The 19,583-nt window shown below is 36.5% G+C and overlaps 1 protein-coding gene across 3 annotated transcripts in view; it reads right to left on the bottom strand.

Moving 5' to 3' along the window:
- The window catches only part of LOC145668088 (gustatory and odorant receptor 24-like), a 149,136-nt gene that overhangs the window by 7,616 nt on the left and 121,937 nt on the right, over positions 1-19,583 (bottom strand). For all 3 annotated transcript variants that reach the window (XR_014127970.1, XM_081735602.1, XM_081735603.1), the window contains exon 4: positions 1,683-1,772. Coding sequence is in view for 2 of the 3 variants with exons in the window: in XM_081735602.1 (XP_081591728.1) it covers positions 1,683-1,772 (90 nt within the window). In the remaining variant the exon portion in view is untranslated. The remainder of the gene's footprint in view (positions 1-1,682; positions 1,773-19,583) is intronic.

The following is a 19,583-nucleotide window of genomic DNA, read 5'->3' as shown; positions in this document are numbered from 1 at the left end:
TTATGTCGTCATGTATTACAATTTAGAAGTTCTCTAGTTTTCCTTCTATTAGACCCAATAGTCATTTCTGTGTTCTTCTTTACTGAAATCAAATTCTAACATGTCACTTGCTTTTCCCCTGAAACCCTTTTCCAATTTATTCATTCTATTACTACTGTTAGAATAATTTATTTATTATGTTTAACAGACATATAGGTCTATATGATTTGGATTCGTCGCTCTTTTTTTACTGTCGGATTGCTTTAAAATTATTAAATTTAAATCTTTTCAGCTTTGGGGGATTTGTCCTTTTCTAAATTCCATGGCCTCGATAAATATGCAGCCTTCTTTCTTATTCTTTTCTGCATTTTTTTCATACAGTAGATTTCTGGTTTTATATAGTACGGATCTGGTGCCTGAGACCTTAAGTCCTTATTTGACGCCGAGATCAGAAGGAACAAGAATTACTATTAACATAGTCTCCTAACTAGTGTTACCGTACTTCAAGAGTGAAAATCTGGGACGCTACTAAATCAAGAGATTCTTTGAAATGTTTAAAATGAAAATAAGTGTTATATACTAATTTACATTCTTCCATTAGATAGAGTTGTACAAGTATTACGTAATCACATTTTTAGCGATTCTAGTAGACCTTCTCCCTAGTTAAGCAAACGTAAGCAGACGATTTACCCCCTCTTAAGCCTCTATTTAAAAAAAATACGCCAAGATTTTCCCATTGTTGTCTGTTCAGTTTTATTAATTAAAATAATATATTTTTCTTCTTGAATGGTCAGTAGAAAATTACCAACAATATCGGTCAGGGATTATTGATTAAAATATTTCAGAAGCAAGATGCAGATTGAAACAGTACTAAAGATAACAATAAGATTGAGCAGTAAAACCTTTTGTCTCTGGCCCAATGAAACGAATGCTTCGTTAAATGTCAAAGTAATTACATCGTAAACTTAATTAAATCCATGTTTTGTGTAATCAAATTTTTCTTTTTTTCAACTTTTGAATTGCCATACTCAGAAGTTGAAGAGAATAGGCCTAATTATAATTAAACCTAATTCTGTGATATTCAGGGGTAAAAGTGCACGGGAACGTGGAGGGAGGTCGTCCCCTCACTTCCAGAAAATATCTGTAGCGTCCCCCCACTTTCTATAAAAAAATACAATGGGCAAGGATAGGCACCGGGGACAGCGTGACGTCATGCGTCTTCCTACCTTTTCAGATCCACTTTTAGCCCTGGTGGTATTCTCTTCCTCTCTTCTTCGCTGAAATCCGGAACGTTTAAGCGTCCCGAGAAATATTTTCGGGACGCATATCTCGATTCCGTGACATCCCGAATTTTCCGGGACGAATGGTAACTCTACTCCTAACTACAGCTGAAGCTTGAACCTGAAGCAGTCGGCGAGTATGCATAGCATTAACTATAATCAACTCTCATAGTATACAGTAGGTTGTTCCTTTACCACATTATCTCGGTTCAAAGGAACTGGATGATAGGACTACGTAGCGGAGCTATGAAACTTTAAAGTTCAATTTTTTGTTTTCGTCAGCCCATAACTCTGAAAGGAAACATTTGTGCACCCAGGTTGGTCTACACTTTTTGTCTTACTTTGGTGTCAGGAATCATCTCCCAAACGTTGTCGGTGTTGTTTTGAAACACCCTGTATATAAAACGTAATACTGAGGCTTACCGACGTGAGAAGTGACCTGTTCAATTGAACAAAACCCCCGAAGTTGATGACTGCTTTCCTTGAAGACAGAAGTTGGACAAGGAATTGAATCTACAGGAACAGAAAAAATACAATTAATTGTAAATGTTTAAAGTATGAAAGTAAAGTTCAGTTGGAATTAATGAAATGGAATACAAGCTGCTATAAAGTTAAGTTTGTTTCTTTCATCACAGTCACAAATAATGAACTGAGTGCACAAACATCTTGATTAAATGCTAGAGACACAAAGAATACTCAACTGTAACAAGTTACTAATTTTAACAGATGAAAGTACAAAAGTAAAATGAGGAGAGGATAAATCACATTCATCGGAATTACTCAAAGTTAAATTCAGATTTTCGAACCAACTGTAAAAAATAATAAAAATAAATAAAAAAGCGAATTTCATTAGGATTATTAGATTTTATTAGATTATTAGATTTTTTCCTTGTTTATTAGATTTTCCCCTTTAATTTGATATTAGGAATCATCTCTCGGAGATTATTGGTGTTGGTTTTCCGCAGACTGTATAAGACCAAGAAACTCCAACATTTGGCTGGTGATACGAGCACTTTTCTTGTGAAAGTGCATGATTGTGTGTGTATAAATGCAATGCCTAGGAATTCTTTGATAAATTCTACATTTGTTACCAATAAATTAATAAAATTATAATTTTTTAATATAGTGATTTGCATTACCAAGTTCGAGTTAATTATCAAATTATCATTAATTCGATAATTGTTACCTATCGAACCTATTCGATAGTTGTTCTGTACTATCGAATAAATGAATTAATGAATTTCTCCTCTACACTTACCAAAATTGATCATAATTTAGTGTTTTTCCTTACTGGAGAGTTACAAATTTATATAAATAATCTAAATAATAAGTGAGCTTCCAAAGTAAAACAGTAGGAAAAGTAACGATTCAACATTATAAATGAGTTATATTCTAAAGCAATATAAATGAGAACCTTTTAGTGTTGGCAACTTCCACTTCAAAAGTCGTAGATACAACAATTGATAGTACAATCAATCATTGCTAACAGTTCCTAGTTCTCGGGAGTTATAAAAAAAGCACAGCTAGTAAATGGTTGGGCTTACTACAAAAAATATTCCTTAGTTTTTACTCTCACGAAATTTAACTTAAAATTTTACAAAATAATATTGCGAAAAGTTCTTCAGGAGACGGGGAAATAATTATCCCTAGCAGGGATGTTATTTTCATGATACGAGACGGGGATAAATTTTGACGAGAGGGCGATTTTCCCCTCATCTCCCCATTAATTCGAACACTGTACGGTGGCCAGTTTATTTCTACTGTGATTCAAATAAGGTTGTGACAAACTGGAAATTAAGAGCTGAAATAGAGGGATAGGGTTAGAATTAGGTTATCACGTATAAAAGAATAGTATAATCATGGCTTGGTAGCTTTTCGTAGTTAGGAATAGTCCTTTGGTTTCTTGTGAAAGATTTACTTCTATAAGACTGATGAGCTAAATTCATATAATACCTAATAATAAACGTCATATTTTCAACTGTGAATGTCATTTCCAATACTTGGCTCATTATAATATCCAATCTACAAGTATTTCATAGTCAGTTTTAGTTCCTAGAAACCTATATCCTCCAAAGTTTAATCTTGTCGTTTGTTTGAGAGTTCAGTTCACTTTGATCCTAGGAACAGAAATGGAAAATTGCCTCATAAGCTTTAGAGATATTTTAATAGAGAGATAATATATTGTTTTTTCATGTACTAGAGACAGGGTGCGAATTACCGGGGGGATGAGGGGGGTTTCCCTCCCAATCACATTTTGTTCCCTCCAAAGAAATCAATTGCAGTATCCCCTCCGATGATGTTCGCTTTCCCACCTCCCAAACTATGCTTAGTATAACGCCAAATTTTACTGATTTTTGCCATTTCTTGTAAATGATTGTGATCGTGGGTGAAAGCTACGGGTACAAGAGTGAGTACAACATTTAAACACGTTCAGAAAGGTTATGTCTGGTGTGTGCATGTCAGATAATAAATACAAAGTTATTGTCGGTAGATTTATTGAATTAATTATATTTATATGTGGGGGGACACGGGCATCTCTGGCTGGGGGACGTGTCCCCCCAATATTTTGTTGAGGGGATGAAATTGACCAATGTTGATCTACATGGAAAAAGTACAGAGAGGTAGAATAAATGAATCTGTCTATGTTGTTATATATTAGATATAACAAAATAGTGATAGTCTCCTTAAGAAAGGCGAATATGTAGCGCCCCCTTTCTTACTAATTACCAGAAAATTAAGTATGGGTCTGGCAAATGGATACACGCTGGATTTTTCCGTTCACCTGCAAGTTTACATACTTGCGCAGGTCCGTCACTGTGTTGGAAACAAAAACTACTCTCATCACTGAATATATTATTTCATGTCCCTTGCTACTGCAGTCTCTCCCGATATATATCACAGAACATAGCATTCCAGCAAGTAACTTAAATAGAGGTACTAAAGAAGCTTAGGATAAAATATCAAAGTTTCGAAACAAAACTTGCGTATGAACTAAGTATTTAAAGTTGAAAAACTGCAAATGATACACTGAGAAAAATCCGTTCTCCGGACAGCGGTATATTGTATTAGTATACGATATCCTCTTGCTTACTACAGAAATCAGTACGGAGCATACGTTATCCCTATGCTACATAGGCACTGCCCTTAGATGTTACATCATGCCGTTGCAGGATGTCTGACATCTAACAGTTTTTCGTATATCACATGCATATACTTATGTTACATTCCTCAGTTGTATGTTATATAAGTCCATTTATATGTGAGATCCTGACCGCCTATATTGTTTCATACGGAAAGTACGTATAGATGGAACACTTATACAGAAAGTATTATAAAACATGCGTTTTCAGTTATACGTCTGCTGTAATGTTAAGTCCAAAAACTACAGGAATTACGCATGTAACCTATCTTTTTAAGTACGCCACCTACAATTTTTTTCTCAGTGTATATAATGATGAAATGGGATTAATGTTAAAAAAAAATCTCCCACTAACATCATTTACGAGCACTATCTTCAAGAATATCGAATAACAGTTTGATTGGGAAACATGTTGATTATAGGAGGTAGAAGGACTAATGATGAAATGGTCGTTACCGCAGAATATGAATCGAAAATTACAAAATATCAGAGAACATAAGGAAAGACTCTGAAAATAATATGAGATGAAAATAAATATGACAAAGATTAAAGCAGTAATGGGTGGATACTTGAGGCTGTGATACACGGCTGAGCAAGGCAGTAGTTCAGTTGCCTATTGCAATACCTAGATAGTATTATTAACGTAGTTTTCAAATATAAACTTTAAATAGAAACGGCAGGAAAATGGTGAAAAATCTTAGGATGATTGTGATGAAAAGCATACTATATGGTTCACTGAATGAAGAGTTACAGAAGAGACTGGGATGAAGAGTATTGCGTTGTAAGAAGTAGAAACGTTACATTACGAGAAGACAGCACAAAATACTCGAGTTCTGGAAATTTGTACTTTCAAGTGAACGTAAAATTTGGAACAATGACCGAATGAAGTACATTGGGAATAAAGAATAATGGGTAAAAAGAATACAAATAGAAGTAACTAAGAAGATATTTAGGCATTGCTGGAGAATAAATTATATTCCGAATGACCTGTAGGAGGTAGTAGAAGGAAAGATGGAAGGTAGAGAAAGAATAAATTAATGGATTGTTTCAACAGTATAATTCCTATGTCAAGACGAAGGAGTTACCTAAAAAAAAACATATTGTACGGTATGTAAACTTAAATTTGTAGCAGTAATGGAAGAAAATTATGTTGAATGGATGGGTTAAGTGATTTTATCACTTCTGCACTAAACGTAAGTGCAAGTATCTAAAACTCACATTTTCGGTTCCAAACAATACGTCTGGTACTTACAGAAAGCATAGGCCGATGGATATTCCACTTTATTTTCACGTAAATAAGTTTCCCTCCTTTACTTATCTTTGATCTATTTGGACTTCAAAGTTCCCTCTTTCAGAAACTTATATGTATAATAATTTTCTCTTCTCTTTTTCATTATAATATGTATAAGTCAAGGTAAAATACAATCATTGTAAGTTCCATATGCAGCTCACGACTTTGGAACCCATCGGAAACAAATGAACAACAAATACTGGCGGAAATACGTCGTGCTTAACCTATTGATTATATTGGAAAATGTAATATAATGATCCAGTTAGCTCATAATTCAAGTAAAGTACACCTTGTCTCAAAAAGGTTGAGCGCATTCTTTATTGGTGTTTTGAGGCAAAAATTTTCTAAGTCCAGCTTCGGGTATCTTCGGAAAAAAGTAAGCCAGGTTCGAACCTCCAAGCCAGCCTTTGCAATCGGGAAAAAGTTTGCAGATGTGTTTTTCTTCTTTTAAATATAATAAGACTTGTTACCAAGTGTTTAAAAAAGCAACATTGATAGAAATACTTAATGATACAATATTTCGAAACCTTGCACATGCTTGTTTGTCATTTAGCTCTCTATACGTAATGGAGCATTTAAATACGTTAAAGAATCTTTCCATATGTAAAAGAATGCTCAAAGTTAAGAAATAGAACATAATTATCGCCTGAGTACTAAAATAAAAGTCAAAGTAGAACAGAAACAGCGTTTGTCATATGAATGTCATAATTATCTTGAGATCCGTTATACATCGCTACAAGCTTAGTTCTAGAAGTCCTTGTGTTAGCTCATTGGTAAGCTGTCGGATTTCAAATCATAAGGTTGTGAGTTCGAATCCCATCTGGGGCAATACTTTTTTTAAAATTATATTTTCCGCAATGCATGAAAAATTATATAAAATAATTACATTAAAATACATAAGTTGTTTATATATAACATAATAATTGCAGAACATAGTAATTATTATGTTTAAAATATAACATCTGAGATAATTTTCACAGTAGGTCGGTATTATATATGAGGATGTAAATACAAGTTAAGAAACTCGTTTAATAGCAATAAATAAGTTATGTAGTGTATTTATTTGCAGCTATTTGTCATATAGAGAGTAATTCTCAACATTCATAATATAGAATGTCATTTATGTTCTTGAAAAGTTATTCGATGCATAAACAGAGGGTATAAACAGAGAATCCAAAGTCGGAACGCTCGCAAAAAAATTCATGAACCCCAAAGGTCACGTGAGCAGACTGGAATTGTCCTTATGAAGCATGCCACAGCAGAAAGTCTTTACATAGATTTTCAATTCAATTCCTGATACATGCTTTTGCAATGTGGAAGTGGTGATGCCTTGAGTCGCCCTCTCTCGCTCGCTCGCTCGCTCACTCTCTCTCTATTTATACAGAATATAAAACTGGATTTATGTGTGTGTTTCAACATAATTCTGATATATCTAGAGCAATTTTAACTATATTTCTTACAGTCTGGAAAAAGAGTACTGTCGGGATACATATCAAAAATGCTAGAAACGGGTCGATATTATTATTGAATCCATAGTTTCGTGGTCGCTTAGGTGAATAGCTCTACTTTCAATTCAAGTCCAATTAAGCTCCCATTAGCACCCAGGGAGGTTACGTAGCGACATAAAGATATCGAAATCAACCGATATTAGAATCGAATCATAAGTTTTCAGCGCCGCTAACAGTGCAGCATTTCCCATTAGTCCACATTAGTCCCATTGCCTAGAGGGCAACATATTTGCAGAGTGCAAATTTTAAAACTTGAATAATATTTTAATGTTTTCCGTATGAAAAAGTTAAAAATCATGAGCAAATATACTATTTCACGGACAATCCTCTTTTACTATTCTAATATGTTTAATAATAGCGTAAGAAATGTAATAGTAATTCAGAACATGTTTCACAGTTGTTATTTTTTGTTACATAGTTGTAGCTGTAGCATGTAGTGAGTGGAATTTAACTGTAATAAATTCACTAATTAACCATATTCGAATTAAGTTTTATTTTTAAGTTCGGAATGAAGGGGCGGAGAAATATGGAGTTATTGGGGGCACCGAGCTTTTCTACATTTTACTTTCAAGATCTCAATTTTTCTTTTGTCATTTGTTCCTAATAAAAAAAAGTTCAGTCACTTTTGGATTGTCATAGGATAGTAGGAGTTGGATTTTGGGATGCAGCCTGTGAGATTCTAGAGGAGCTAACTGCTTGAAAAAATATTTTTGAATCATCTGTAACATATGAAATAAGGATATGTATCATAAAAAATTGAAAGTAACTATATCTGCGTAATCATCACGGTCAAATTGCAAAGTCAAATGAATTGACGTTTAGTATATAATCATGCTCCAATCCCAACTGGGAAGTTATCATACGCGTGTCACTTTCATTATAATACATATCCTTAGGGGGAGTAGAAGTCCGAATTTTTGCGAAAAATTTAGTATCTCACAAGCCGTTCAACTGAGAGCTGAAATTCAGCATATAACTCTTTATTAAAAATAAAGAGAATATGCCCTGGCATTTTTTTAAATTGTCTTTTATGAGCGGGGGGACGGGGGTGCATTTTCTATATATTGGAAATTGGTAGTGGGTTGATTTGTAAAAATAATCGAAAACGATTGATATTAGTTGAGAAAAAAATTGAGTAATGCAAACTAAAGTTCTTTTTGAATTTTATACCCACTGCTTTCTATTTATAATTGCTGAAGCTGGTGTTTAATATATGGAGCGTTCCGAGCATAAGGCAATCAAGCCATAAAGTTAGAGAAAAATGGCCATAAAATTTGTATTCTAAACTTAATTACATGGGCATTTCCAATTAGTACGGCATGCTTAATTATATAGAAAATTAGTTTCTCTCTCTCTCTCTCTTTTTTTTTTTTTTTTTTTTTTTTTTTTTTTTTTACGTTGGTCTACTTTTCCTTGATTCGAAACTTTTAAATTTCACCCTATTTTCTACTGAAATGTGTCTGTAAGGCAACAAAGAAATAATTACATATGATAAATTTAAATTCATTTTAATTCGGAAGATGAGAAACACTTTGCCATTATATATCGTAAAGGTCAGACCCACCAGTATTGTAACAAAGAGGTGCTTGAGCCAATGACGGTAGAAATTCAAACTCCGATAAGTGATAATTTCACAGTCTTGTTTTATTACAAGTGTAATCTCTTTAGTCAATGGAGAGGAGGACGTGGGTCATCGGTCAGAGTTGATGTCGATGGGTTTTGGTGGGTCGGAGTTGGTCGCAATGGTTCAGAGTGGTTCATAGTTGGTGGTGGGTCAGAGTGGATCACGATGGTTGATGGGTCAGAGTGGGCCAATGGGTCATTTGGGTGGTGGGTCGTGGATCAAATTTTCATTGACCCACACCATCTCTGGTTAAAATTGTACTAAAGATAAGAGGCACCGAAGATGCATGTCGGCTATTATGCTCAAATTTTGCGTATGGATAGTACTCCACCAGAAAGCAATAAATCTGAAACGGTTCACGGTATGACCTCCTAGAACTCGAGATGTAGGGGTTTGTCTGATTGGCTAAATTAAGACGTCAATGATTTATCCTTCAACAACCAAGCTTTTTATGATCGTTTTCGTGGGGAAGTCAGAAGAACACGTGCCTAGTAATCGTAATATTGATAGTTCGCGTCCACCCCGGGGTATTTGTTTTGTGTTCTTTTTGTTTCACCTAAATATAAACAAATCACACATATAGGCATTTTAACATATTTTGGGAGAGTAATTTTGTGGTTCGTTGGCGTTTCATCGCGTCTCTGCCGCTGGTAGTAAAGTTTTCAATATGGAACTTGGGCCATCACGGATCGTCGCTGCGGGGCCACCAATTTCTGGCGAGAGGTTAATAGTTGACCATCTGTAGTCCACCGACGCTTACAGCTTAGGGTAATGAACGATGTTCTTGCCTTGTAGACTTCATGACTACCGACGTCGGCAGTCAACTAGCTTTTAGTATTCCTTTACTAACCATCTATCGTTCATGTTTGTACACGGTGTTGTAATAATAATAATAATAAAAAATAATAATAATAATAATAATAAAAAAAAATAATAATAATAATAATAATTATTATTATTATTATTATTATTACTATTATTATTATTATTATTATTATTATTATTATTATTATTATTATTATTATTATTATTTGTAGTAACAGTAGTATAATTGATGATAGAATAATTATTGTCTATGTATTGTCTAGGTAGGACTACACACAGGATTTGGCTCGTTTTGGTTCGACTTGACTCTAATCCGAGTCGAGTTGGAAGATATTTTTCGCGCTGAGTCCAAGAGTAGACCTCAAAGATGTCTGTTTCGAGTCGAGTCGAGTTTCAAAGAAAAGTCGTTCGTGTCCATCCCTACTAATGAGAGCTTAATCGGAGTTAAGCGAATTTGAAAGTCTCACTATTTATCTAAGCGACCCCGAAAACTATGAATCTAATATCGATCATTTTCTAGCAATCTTTTATATGTATTCCCCTCCCATTCACCATAGGTAACCCGACAGCACTCTTTTTGAAACTATAAGAAATGTGGTTAAAATTACTCTAGGCCAGTGGTTCTCAATCTAATTCCTATCGCGATCCCCTTTTATCACACGCTCTTGCCAGCGACCCTTCTATAATTTGTTTTATAATAAGCTTGTGTTGGATTTTTAACATACCTATTTCTATAATAGTAGAATCCATTTTTTTTTTGTTTATAGTGAACAGTGCCATGGAAAATCATTGCCCGGGGCGAGAGTATAGTACGATGTCACCGTATATATGAGTGACGTCGACAGACTAGCTACGAAGCGCCACCATGGTTGGCACGAAGCTCAATAACATTTTCAAAATAAACCCTACCTTTCCTTAATTTTGAGCACATTTTATTACGTTTTTCCTTCTATTTTACACATGTGCACATGCACTTTCCTAACTTGAGTAACACACTTCCTCCGAAATGTGTGGCCCCTCTTTTCGGCGCCCGGCACTGACAGTGGATACAGTAACTGTAATATCTATATTCCCAACGACGAAGGTGCTGGTTCAAGATGGATGTTAAACTCCTTCATTGAAGAGGCCATTAACGTATCCGATCTAAGCCCACAACTTCTTGACCAAATAATAGAATGATCATGCGACAAGTCTTTGCAACTAGTTTTCTGTAACGAAGACTTGGACAAGTTCTGCCTGATGAGGAGAGAAGAATATCCTGGTCTGGGTATTGCTGCTTTAAAAGTAATAATTCCATCTGCTATATCGTACTTGTGCGAAAGTATTTTTTTTTATGGTAAACATTAAAACAAAGATAAGAAATCGCTTATCAGTTGAAAACGGCTTGATAATATTCGTCATGAAGATTGAACCGGGCATTGCTGCACTAGTGAAATTACACCATGCTTAGGTATCTCATTAGGTTTTAATTTTAATTGTATTTCAATGTGCAGGTTTTGTTTCATGTGTATTTTTCTAGTATTTCTATATACAGTTCTCATTAGTTTTATATCATACCTCTTTGATTTAAATTCATTTTTAAACAACTCTACTAACTAACTAACTCTATGGCCTATGGAACCCGGAGGTTCAATGCCGCGTTCACAAAAGCTCAACACTGACTTCTATCCTTAGCCAATTGGATCCAGATTCTACTTTTGTATTCTTATCTCAGCGAGATCCATCTTAATATTGTCCTCCCATCTGCCCCTAGGTCTTCCTAATGGTCATTTTCCGTTTGGTCTTCCAGTCAAGACTTTCAAAGCGTTTCTAGTTTCTTCCATTCTAGCTACCTGACCTGCCCACCTAAGCCTCCTAGACTTGACGACCCTAACAATGTTGGGTAACCGTATAAATTATGTAGTTCCTCGTTATGAAGTTTCCGCCATTCCCCATTCCCGTTCCTCTTGGGTCCGAATATTCGTCTAAGGATCTTGTTCTCAAATACTTTCAGTCTATGTTCTTCCCTCAGAGTAAGCGACCATGTTTCGCAACCATAAAGAACAACAGGCATGATTATCGTTTTGTATATTTTAAGCTTCAAATTTCACTACAGAATTCGCGACGACAAGAGACTTTGAACCGAATAGTAACACGAATTCTACACCCTTTGAAAATGTTCAGTAGACTTATTTTTTATTGTTCTTTACAGTGTGTATAAAAAATAAAAGTATGCCTATCAGAACAAAATTAAAAATAATATTTAAAAATAATTTCTGGTATTAGATTCTAACTATATTTATCTCTTCCGCCTATCTTCGCGATCCCCTAGGGGCCGCGACTCCCAGGTTGAGAAACCCTGCTCTAGGCATACATGAGTTATGATGGAACATACATACATACACTTTTATATGTATAAATGCAGATAAGAGAGAGTTGAGAGAGAGCGATTAAGGAATTACCGCTCTCAATCTCTTCACTTTACTTTTGCGATTCGTGAATTTCTTACGTGACAGTTTGGGGCTAGCTAGTTTTTTGTCTTGAACCACGATCCGATTTTCGATATGCTCTACCTAAATGCTGTAATGCGAATATTGAGAAGTTATCTGCGATGAAAGTAGCTGCAAATAAATATATTACATAACTTATTTATTGCTATTACACGATTTTTTAAATTTGTATTCAATATTCACACATAACACACCGACGTTCTGTGAATACCTCAGATGTTATATTTTAAAGATAAGAATTACTTATGTCGTGAAATGATATGAATATATATATTCAACTGATATATACAACTGATGATATGAATATATATATTCAACTCATATATACAACTGATGATATGAAAATATATATACAACTGATGAATTGTAATGTAACTATTTTACATAATTTTCATGCATTGAGGAAAGTAGAATATCATAAAGGAATCTGACCTGAACGGGTATCGAACTCACGATTTAAACGCTCGGTGGTGTACCACTGAGCTAACATGACCGCTTTTCGGAAGCTGCTTCTGAAATATAACTGAGCTCATACGTAAATGCTCTTTTCCGTATGGAAATCACAATGACGAAACGAGAGTGTGAATACATAGTCTCGAAATATTGTATCATTAAGTATTTCAATCAATGTTACTTTTTTCTACACTTAATACCATTTCAACATGTCTTATTATATTTAACAGAAGGAAAAACATATCTGTGCATCTTTTCCCGATTACTAAGGTTGGCTTTGGAGGTTCGAACCAGCAGCTTTAGTTTACTGTTTTCCGAAGACACCCGAAGTTGGACTTCGAAAGTGTTCGTCTCAAAACAGCTATAATCATATCGCTCAATCTGTTTGGTATATGGTATATGTTTTTATACGTGTAAAGTCAGTATAACAATTCATTCTTTAAACAGCTTTTCGTATGTATTAATATTCCTTTATAAAAACTGTTTTTATTATTATTATTACGGCGCACCATTTTCAGATTTCTTTCGCGAGTCGTTGACCAAGTCGTTCCCCACCAGCGTTGCCAGACTCACAGCTCGGAATTATTCCAAAACCTGATCGAACTTATGCTAGATTCGGTCAAATTATGCTAGATCCTCATAATTACTAATTCAGGAGTTTAAAAAAAACAAAGTTGAGATACGATAACGTAACTTAAAATACACAGAGAGCAAGAATGCATGGATAGAACTCAATACTTCACGCACCAAAATTTTAACTCAACTAAATTACTGCAGTCGTTGCCAAACTCAATGGCATATATATCGTATAAATGAATGCAAAGTTTTTGTTTACATATTTTGAAAGAAAATTACTTCGCAGCATAAGCGGAGTTGGGAATCGTCTGCTGGGGGAGGGGACATATTTTTGGTCGGTCTCGGAGCTGTCATTTCAGGAATAAATATGATCATGAAGTCAGAAGTAAAGATGGTGAAGTTGTCAAAAAGTTGGGGGGAGAATGGCCTCCATAGCTCCGCCCATGCCTCGGAGTTAAAGGATTAGAAAACCCTGGGTGGAGCCACAAAAAAAAAAAAAAAAAGCCCAAAGCCGTTCCGAACTTACTTAGGAAAATAAGACTGCCTGTATGGTTTACCGACTGTATGAATCAATGGAAGAGGATACATTTCTGCCGTTCTTTTTCTTCCCACGACCAACTTCTCCAGGTTTTACGGCTTTTTGATAACTTGCTGAAATTGTGCTAGATTTGGGCAGGATGCTAAAAGCAAGATGCTAGGTGCTAGAGACATGCAAATTATGCTAGATCTAGCATCATTATGCTAGATCTGGCAACGCTGTTCCCCACAATAGGCTTGTCGTGCAAGTAACCAATCACACGTCAGGTACTAGCTTTTACCTATTGCTTTCTTCTCACAGCTCAGAACATTGGTAACTATGGATAGACGTACAGCAGTAATTACTTTATGGGAGTTGGAAGGTTATTCTGCAACTGCAGCTAGCAGGCGAGTAGGTGTCCCGGCCTCTACAGGAAGGCAATGGATTCGGAAATATGGTGCTACAGGTCAGACTGGTAATTTACGATCTCCTGGTCGTCCGCATGTGTCAACCGAAGCCCAAGATGCGAGATTAGTAAACGAAGCCCGGTTAGACCCACTAAGGACGTCTAGACAGATAAGGGAAGCTTCTCTCTTTCCTGGTAGTAAGCATACAGCTCTGCGAAGGCTTCGTCATGCTGGGTTACGTGGCCGTGTTGCTGCCGTGAAGGAAAAACTCTCAGACGACCACAAAATTTACCGTCTCGCGTTTGCACAGGCGAATGTGGGTCTCAATTGGGAAAACGTAGTTTTCTCAGATGAATCCATATTCACAACATCAAAGGAGGGACGCCGTTTTGTGTATCGTCCGAGAGGCACCCGATATGACCATGGATATGTGGCTGCTTGCAATCGCAGTGGCCATGTATCTATTTTATGTTGGGGTTGGATTTCCAGTCGCGGAGCAGGACAGCTTCATAGAATTGAAGGACATCTGGACAATGCTCAGTACTTAGACATTATCAGTAATATCATGGTGCCATCTGTTTCAGCCTGATGGTGTAATTCAGTTCCAGCAATACCAGTCGCCAATACATAATTCCCGTGTGGTTCAGGAATGGTTCGCAGGGCACCCTGAGATTGATTTAATCGACTGGCCGCCTCGTGGAGCAGACCTCAATCTCATGGAAAATATGTGAGCAGAAGTGAAGCGTACTCTAAGGGAAAGTTGGCCTTAGGCAGATCCACCAAGAACTCAGGATGACCTGTGGCATCTTGTTTCCGAAGCATGGCTGGAGGTAGGGGAAGGAGATAGATTTGTCACCCATGTAATAGATTCCATGCCCAGAAGAATGGAGCGTGTAATAAATTCAGAAGGGTCTTGGACACAATATTAACGACCCCGCCTTAACTCCCGAAAACAGCCCTTTTCAGGGCTACCTAAACGCTTCTGAAAATATTTCTAGAAGTAAACCACTCCTTGTATCCGATTTCTGTGCAATCCTCCTAACAAAAGAATGATAATTAGCTGTAGGCTTTGAACTCAAGACCTCTTCAGTGACAAGTCCGTACTCTACCAGTGAGCTAACATGAACACGCAAACCTAACCTGAAGAAACACGACTTTCAATTTCTGGTATTCGATGACAATGGTGCTCATATACTTTGCAAATGTTGTATTCAACTTGGGATATTCTGCAACACACACACACATAAACAAAGCGAAAGAGAAAGAGAGAGAGAGAGAGAGAGAGAGATGAATACACAAAAGCATATTCAACGTATTCGAATGAGACTCTAAGTAACGACATTCCGTTCTAAAGAGAATTTGTGTTTCTTCCCGTGACGTTAAGGGGATCGGGAAAAGCTATGTGTCTTGAAGCAGGATACGACTTTGGATACTCTGTTTATACACTTTCTATATCCGTAGGAATATACTGTATTTCACGAATATAAATAACATACTGTAATGAGAATATTGAGAAGTTAAATCTTTAGGACAAATAGCTGTAAATAAATACACTACATAACTTATTTATTGCTATTAAACGATTTTCCTAACTTGTATTTAACATTCTCATATATAATAACGACCTACTGTGAAAATTATCTCAGATGTTATATTTTAAACATAATAATTACTATGTTCTGCAATTATTATGTTATATATAAACAACTTATGTATTTTAATGTAATTATTTTATATAATTTTTCATGCATTGCGGAAAATATAATTTTAAAAAAAGTATTGCCCCAGATGGGATTCGAACTCACAACCTTATGATTTGAAATCCGACAGCTTACCAATGAGCTAACACAAGGACTTCCAGAACTAAGCTTCTAGCGATGTATAACGGATCTCAAGATAATTATGACATTCATATCCATGACAAACGCTGTTTCTGTTCTACTTTGACTTTTATTTTAGTACTCAGGCGATAATTATGTTCTATTTCTTAACTTTGAGCATTCTTTTACATATGGAAAGATTCTTTAACGTATTTAAATGCTCCATTACGTATAGAGAGCTAAATGACAAACAAGCATGTGCAAGGTTTCGAAATATTGTATCATTAAGTATTTCAATCAATGTTGCTTTTTTAAACACTTGGTAACAAGTCTTATTATATTTAAAAGAAGAAAAACACATCTGCAAACTTTTTCCCGATTGCAAAGGCTGGCTTGGAGGTTCGAACCTGGCTTCCTTTTTCCCGAAGATACCCGAAGCTGGACTTAGAAAATTTTTGCCTCAAAACACCAATAAAGAATGCGCTCAACCTTTTTGAGACAAGGTGTACGTACAAAGAGGAACTGGGACTACAATTCAGTGTGTGGAGAAACCATTCGGCAGCACATCCATCAAGTTGGGAAGCACTACAAGTTGGGTCTCACATGTTTTGACTCCGGGCCAGAAGGCAACGCGGCAGTCGCATGGGTTTATTTACTGTTTCGGAGCCATTTCTGGACAGGGCGTTGACATGTGATAAAAAGTGGGTCCTATACGAAGCTCCACGGCGCCGTCATCATTGGTTAGCATCCCATGAACCGATTTCGAAACAGCCGAAACCAGCACTGTACCAGAAGAAGGTCCTTCTGTGTGTTTGGTGCATCGTGCATCGGGAACTGCTACCAGCTGGTCAGAGTATCAATGCAACTGTGTAGTGTCAGCAGTTGAGCTGTGCTCAACAAAAACTCAAAACTCTGGAGCCATCACTTCTGAGTTGCAAATGGGTCCTCGTTTACTGGACAACGCTAAGTCCCACGTGGCTAGGATGACTCAGGACACCATTCTCCGCCTTGGATGGGAAACAATATTGCAACCACTATATTCTCCGGGTATTGCACCGTCCGATTATTACCTGTTCCATTCTTTGGACAATCACCTTAGAGGCCGCCAATTCAAATCCCTAGTAAAAGTCCAAAATGCACCTGATACCTTCTTCGTTTCACGGCACACCAACTTCTACCGCGATGAATTCCATGGCCTTCAGGAACGTTTTCAGAAGGTCGTCGATGTTGATGGGAACTATTTTTGATCTTTCAGGTTAGGTGACGTATCGATGTTCGAAGGTGGTGGGTGAAAAAGCAACAAAACTTTTCTTGGTTACCTTTTTGTTTAAATTTAAGACCTTGTATACAGAACCTATGTACACAAGATTGATTTTCTTTGAAATTTCACTTAATTTCTTTATAGTTTCCTGACAAAAATATTTATTTATTATTCGTGACTAAAAAAAAACAATTATTTTATTACACTGAGTAGAAATAAAAGAGAGCGAATGAAATCCAAACTGAATAAAAACATTGTTTCTGACCAAATTTTCCATTCTCTGTCTTTTAAAATACTTGTTAAAGCATATAAAAATATAATGTACTTACAAATCAGTTTAGTACCTTTGTTTTATTGCTGTATTTATAATATTTTGTTAAAATGTTTGTCTTTAAAGTGTCAAATATAAATCGCAGTAAATTGTGTAATCTGCTGTCACAAAAATGTATCCTATTTTTCGATCGGTATGGAAAAACAATATTTTTCCATACTATTTTACCGTATATTATTAATTGTCAATAACTTTGTTACTTTTAAATGAAGGAAGCGAGATAATTTTACTATGATGTTTTTAAAGCTGGTCATTTGGGGGGGGGGGCAGGAAACCATTTGGGGGGCCTGGACCCGATGGCCCCCCTTAGCTACACCCCTGAGTTTAAGGTCCCTCGATTCTGTTTCGAGGCTAATGGATATGGTGACCATGAGAAATGAATGAAATGGTGGAATGAAGAAAGTGGGAGGAAACAGGAGAACCCCGAGAAAACCCACTACACGGCGTTTCTCCACCACAAAGCCTACTTAACACAAGCTGGGATCGAACCATGGACACCATGCACCAGAGATGAATTCTCTACCACTGAGCTACCGCGGCCCTGCTTGGGCTTGGTCGTCCATATCCAATCTTTCTTTTGGCCTTGCTTAAACAACTTCTAGTTTTGTTCTAAATCCAGACTCCATATTGGCGTAGATATTAATATTACAGTCGGTTGGTAAAATCAAACTTCCACATTTAAAAATTAAAGTACACACAAGTACAAAAATAAGCATTTACCATAAAAACACTAGCTGCAAGTGTTCAAAATACATTTATGGCTTCTATAAAATCAATTGAAAATTGCTATTTTTAATTACGCAGGTAGTGTAAAACAGCAGTTTTCGACTCCAGCCGAGTTTAAGCTCAACCTAAACTTAGTTGACCAAAGTGAACTGACCCGACTGACCCGACCCGACAACCCGACCCGAGTGACCCGACCCGATAACCCGACCCGAGTTGACCCGATTGACCCGACCCGACAATCCGACCCGACCTGACCCGATTGACCCGACCCGACAACCCGACCCGAATAACCCGACCCGACAACCCGACCCGAGCTGACCCGAGTGACCCGACCCGATAACCCGACCCGAGCTGACCCGACTGACCCGACCCGACAACCCGACCCGAGTGACCCGACCCGAGCTGACCCGACTGACCCGACCCGACAACCCGACCCGAGCTGACCTGACCCGACCCGTTTGAGAGCACTAATCAACAGTGTTCGTTTATGCTATAATTAATTAGTATATAGCATTTTAACTTTTAGGGTCTCATATTCGGGGTTCTTACCATATATATATATATATATATATATATATATATATATATATATATATATATATATATATATATATATATATATATATATATATATATATATATATATATAGTGTTTCAGAACAACCGACAACGTTTGGAGATGATTCCTAACAACAAGATAAGACAGAAAGTATAGACCATCCTGGGTGCACAAATTCTTCCTTTCAGAGTTATGAGCTGTCAAATACGTGAAAAAATGAATTTTAAAGGTCCATAGCTCCAAAACTATGGGGCCTACCGTAGTCGGGTCAAGACTGCGCATAAAAACTAATATGTGCGCTATCAAAATATACATGTTTCAGAATTCTAAGGTACATACGTAACAACTTTTATAGGGAGAGTTTGGCTACAGGTATATGATTTGAAGTACTCACCAACTACCTCTATAAAAATTGTTGCAGAAATACCGCGCGACTTTGAAACTTGGATATTTTGATAGGGCACATACTAGTTCTTAAGTGAAGTCTTGAACTGACTACTTTAGGTCCCATAGTTTTGGAACTATGGACTTTAAAGTTCTTTTTTTTCATTTTTTCGGCAGCCTATAACTCCGAAAAGAAGCATTTGTGCACCCAGGTTGGTCTATGCTTTTTGTCTTATCTTGGTGTCAGAAATCACCTCTCAAACGTTGTTGGTGTTGTTTTGAAACACCCTGTATATATTCCCAGTATGTACAACATACTCGAAAGTGAATCATACAAGTAGGTTCAACCAAAGAACATGATTTGGTACAAATACTATAGAAAAATCGAAAGAGTTAAGGCATGCCTATATCTAA

The sequence above is a fragment of the Thermobia domestica genome, chromosome 13, assembly GCF_964235325.1.
Source record: "Thermobia domestica chromosome 13, izTheDome1.hap1.1, whole genome shotgun sequence".
Classification (NCBI taxonomy): domain Eukaryota; kingdom Metazoa; phylum Arthropoda; class Insecta; order Zygentoma; family Lepismatidae; genus Thermobia; species Thermobia domestica.
The sequence above is the reverse complement of the archived record's forward strand: the minus strand, read 5'-3'. Positions and strand labels throughout refer to the sequence as shown.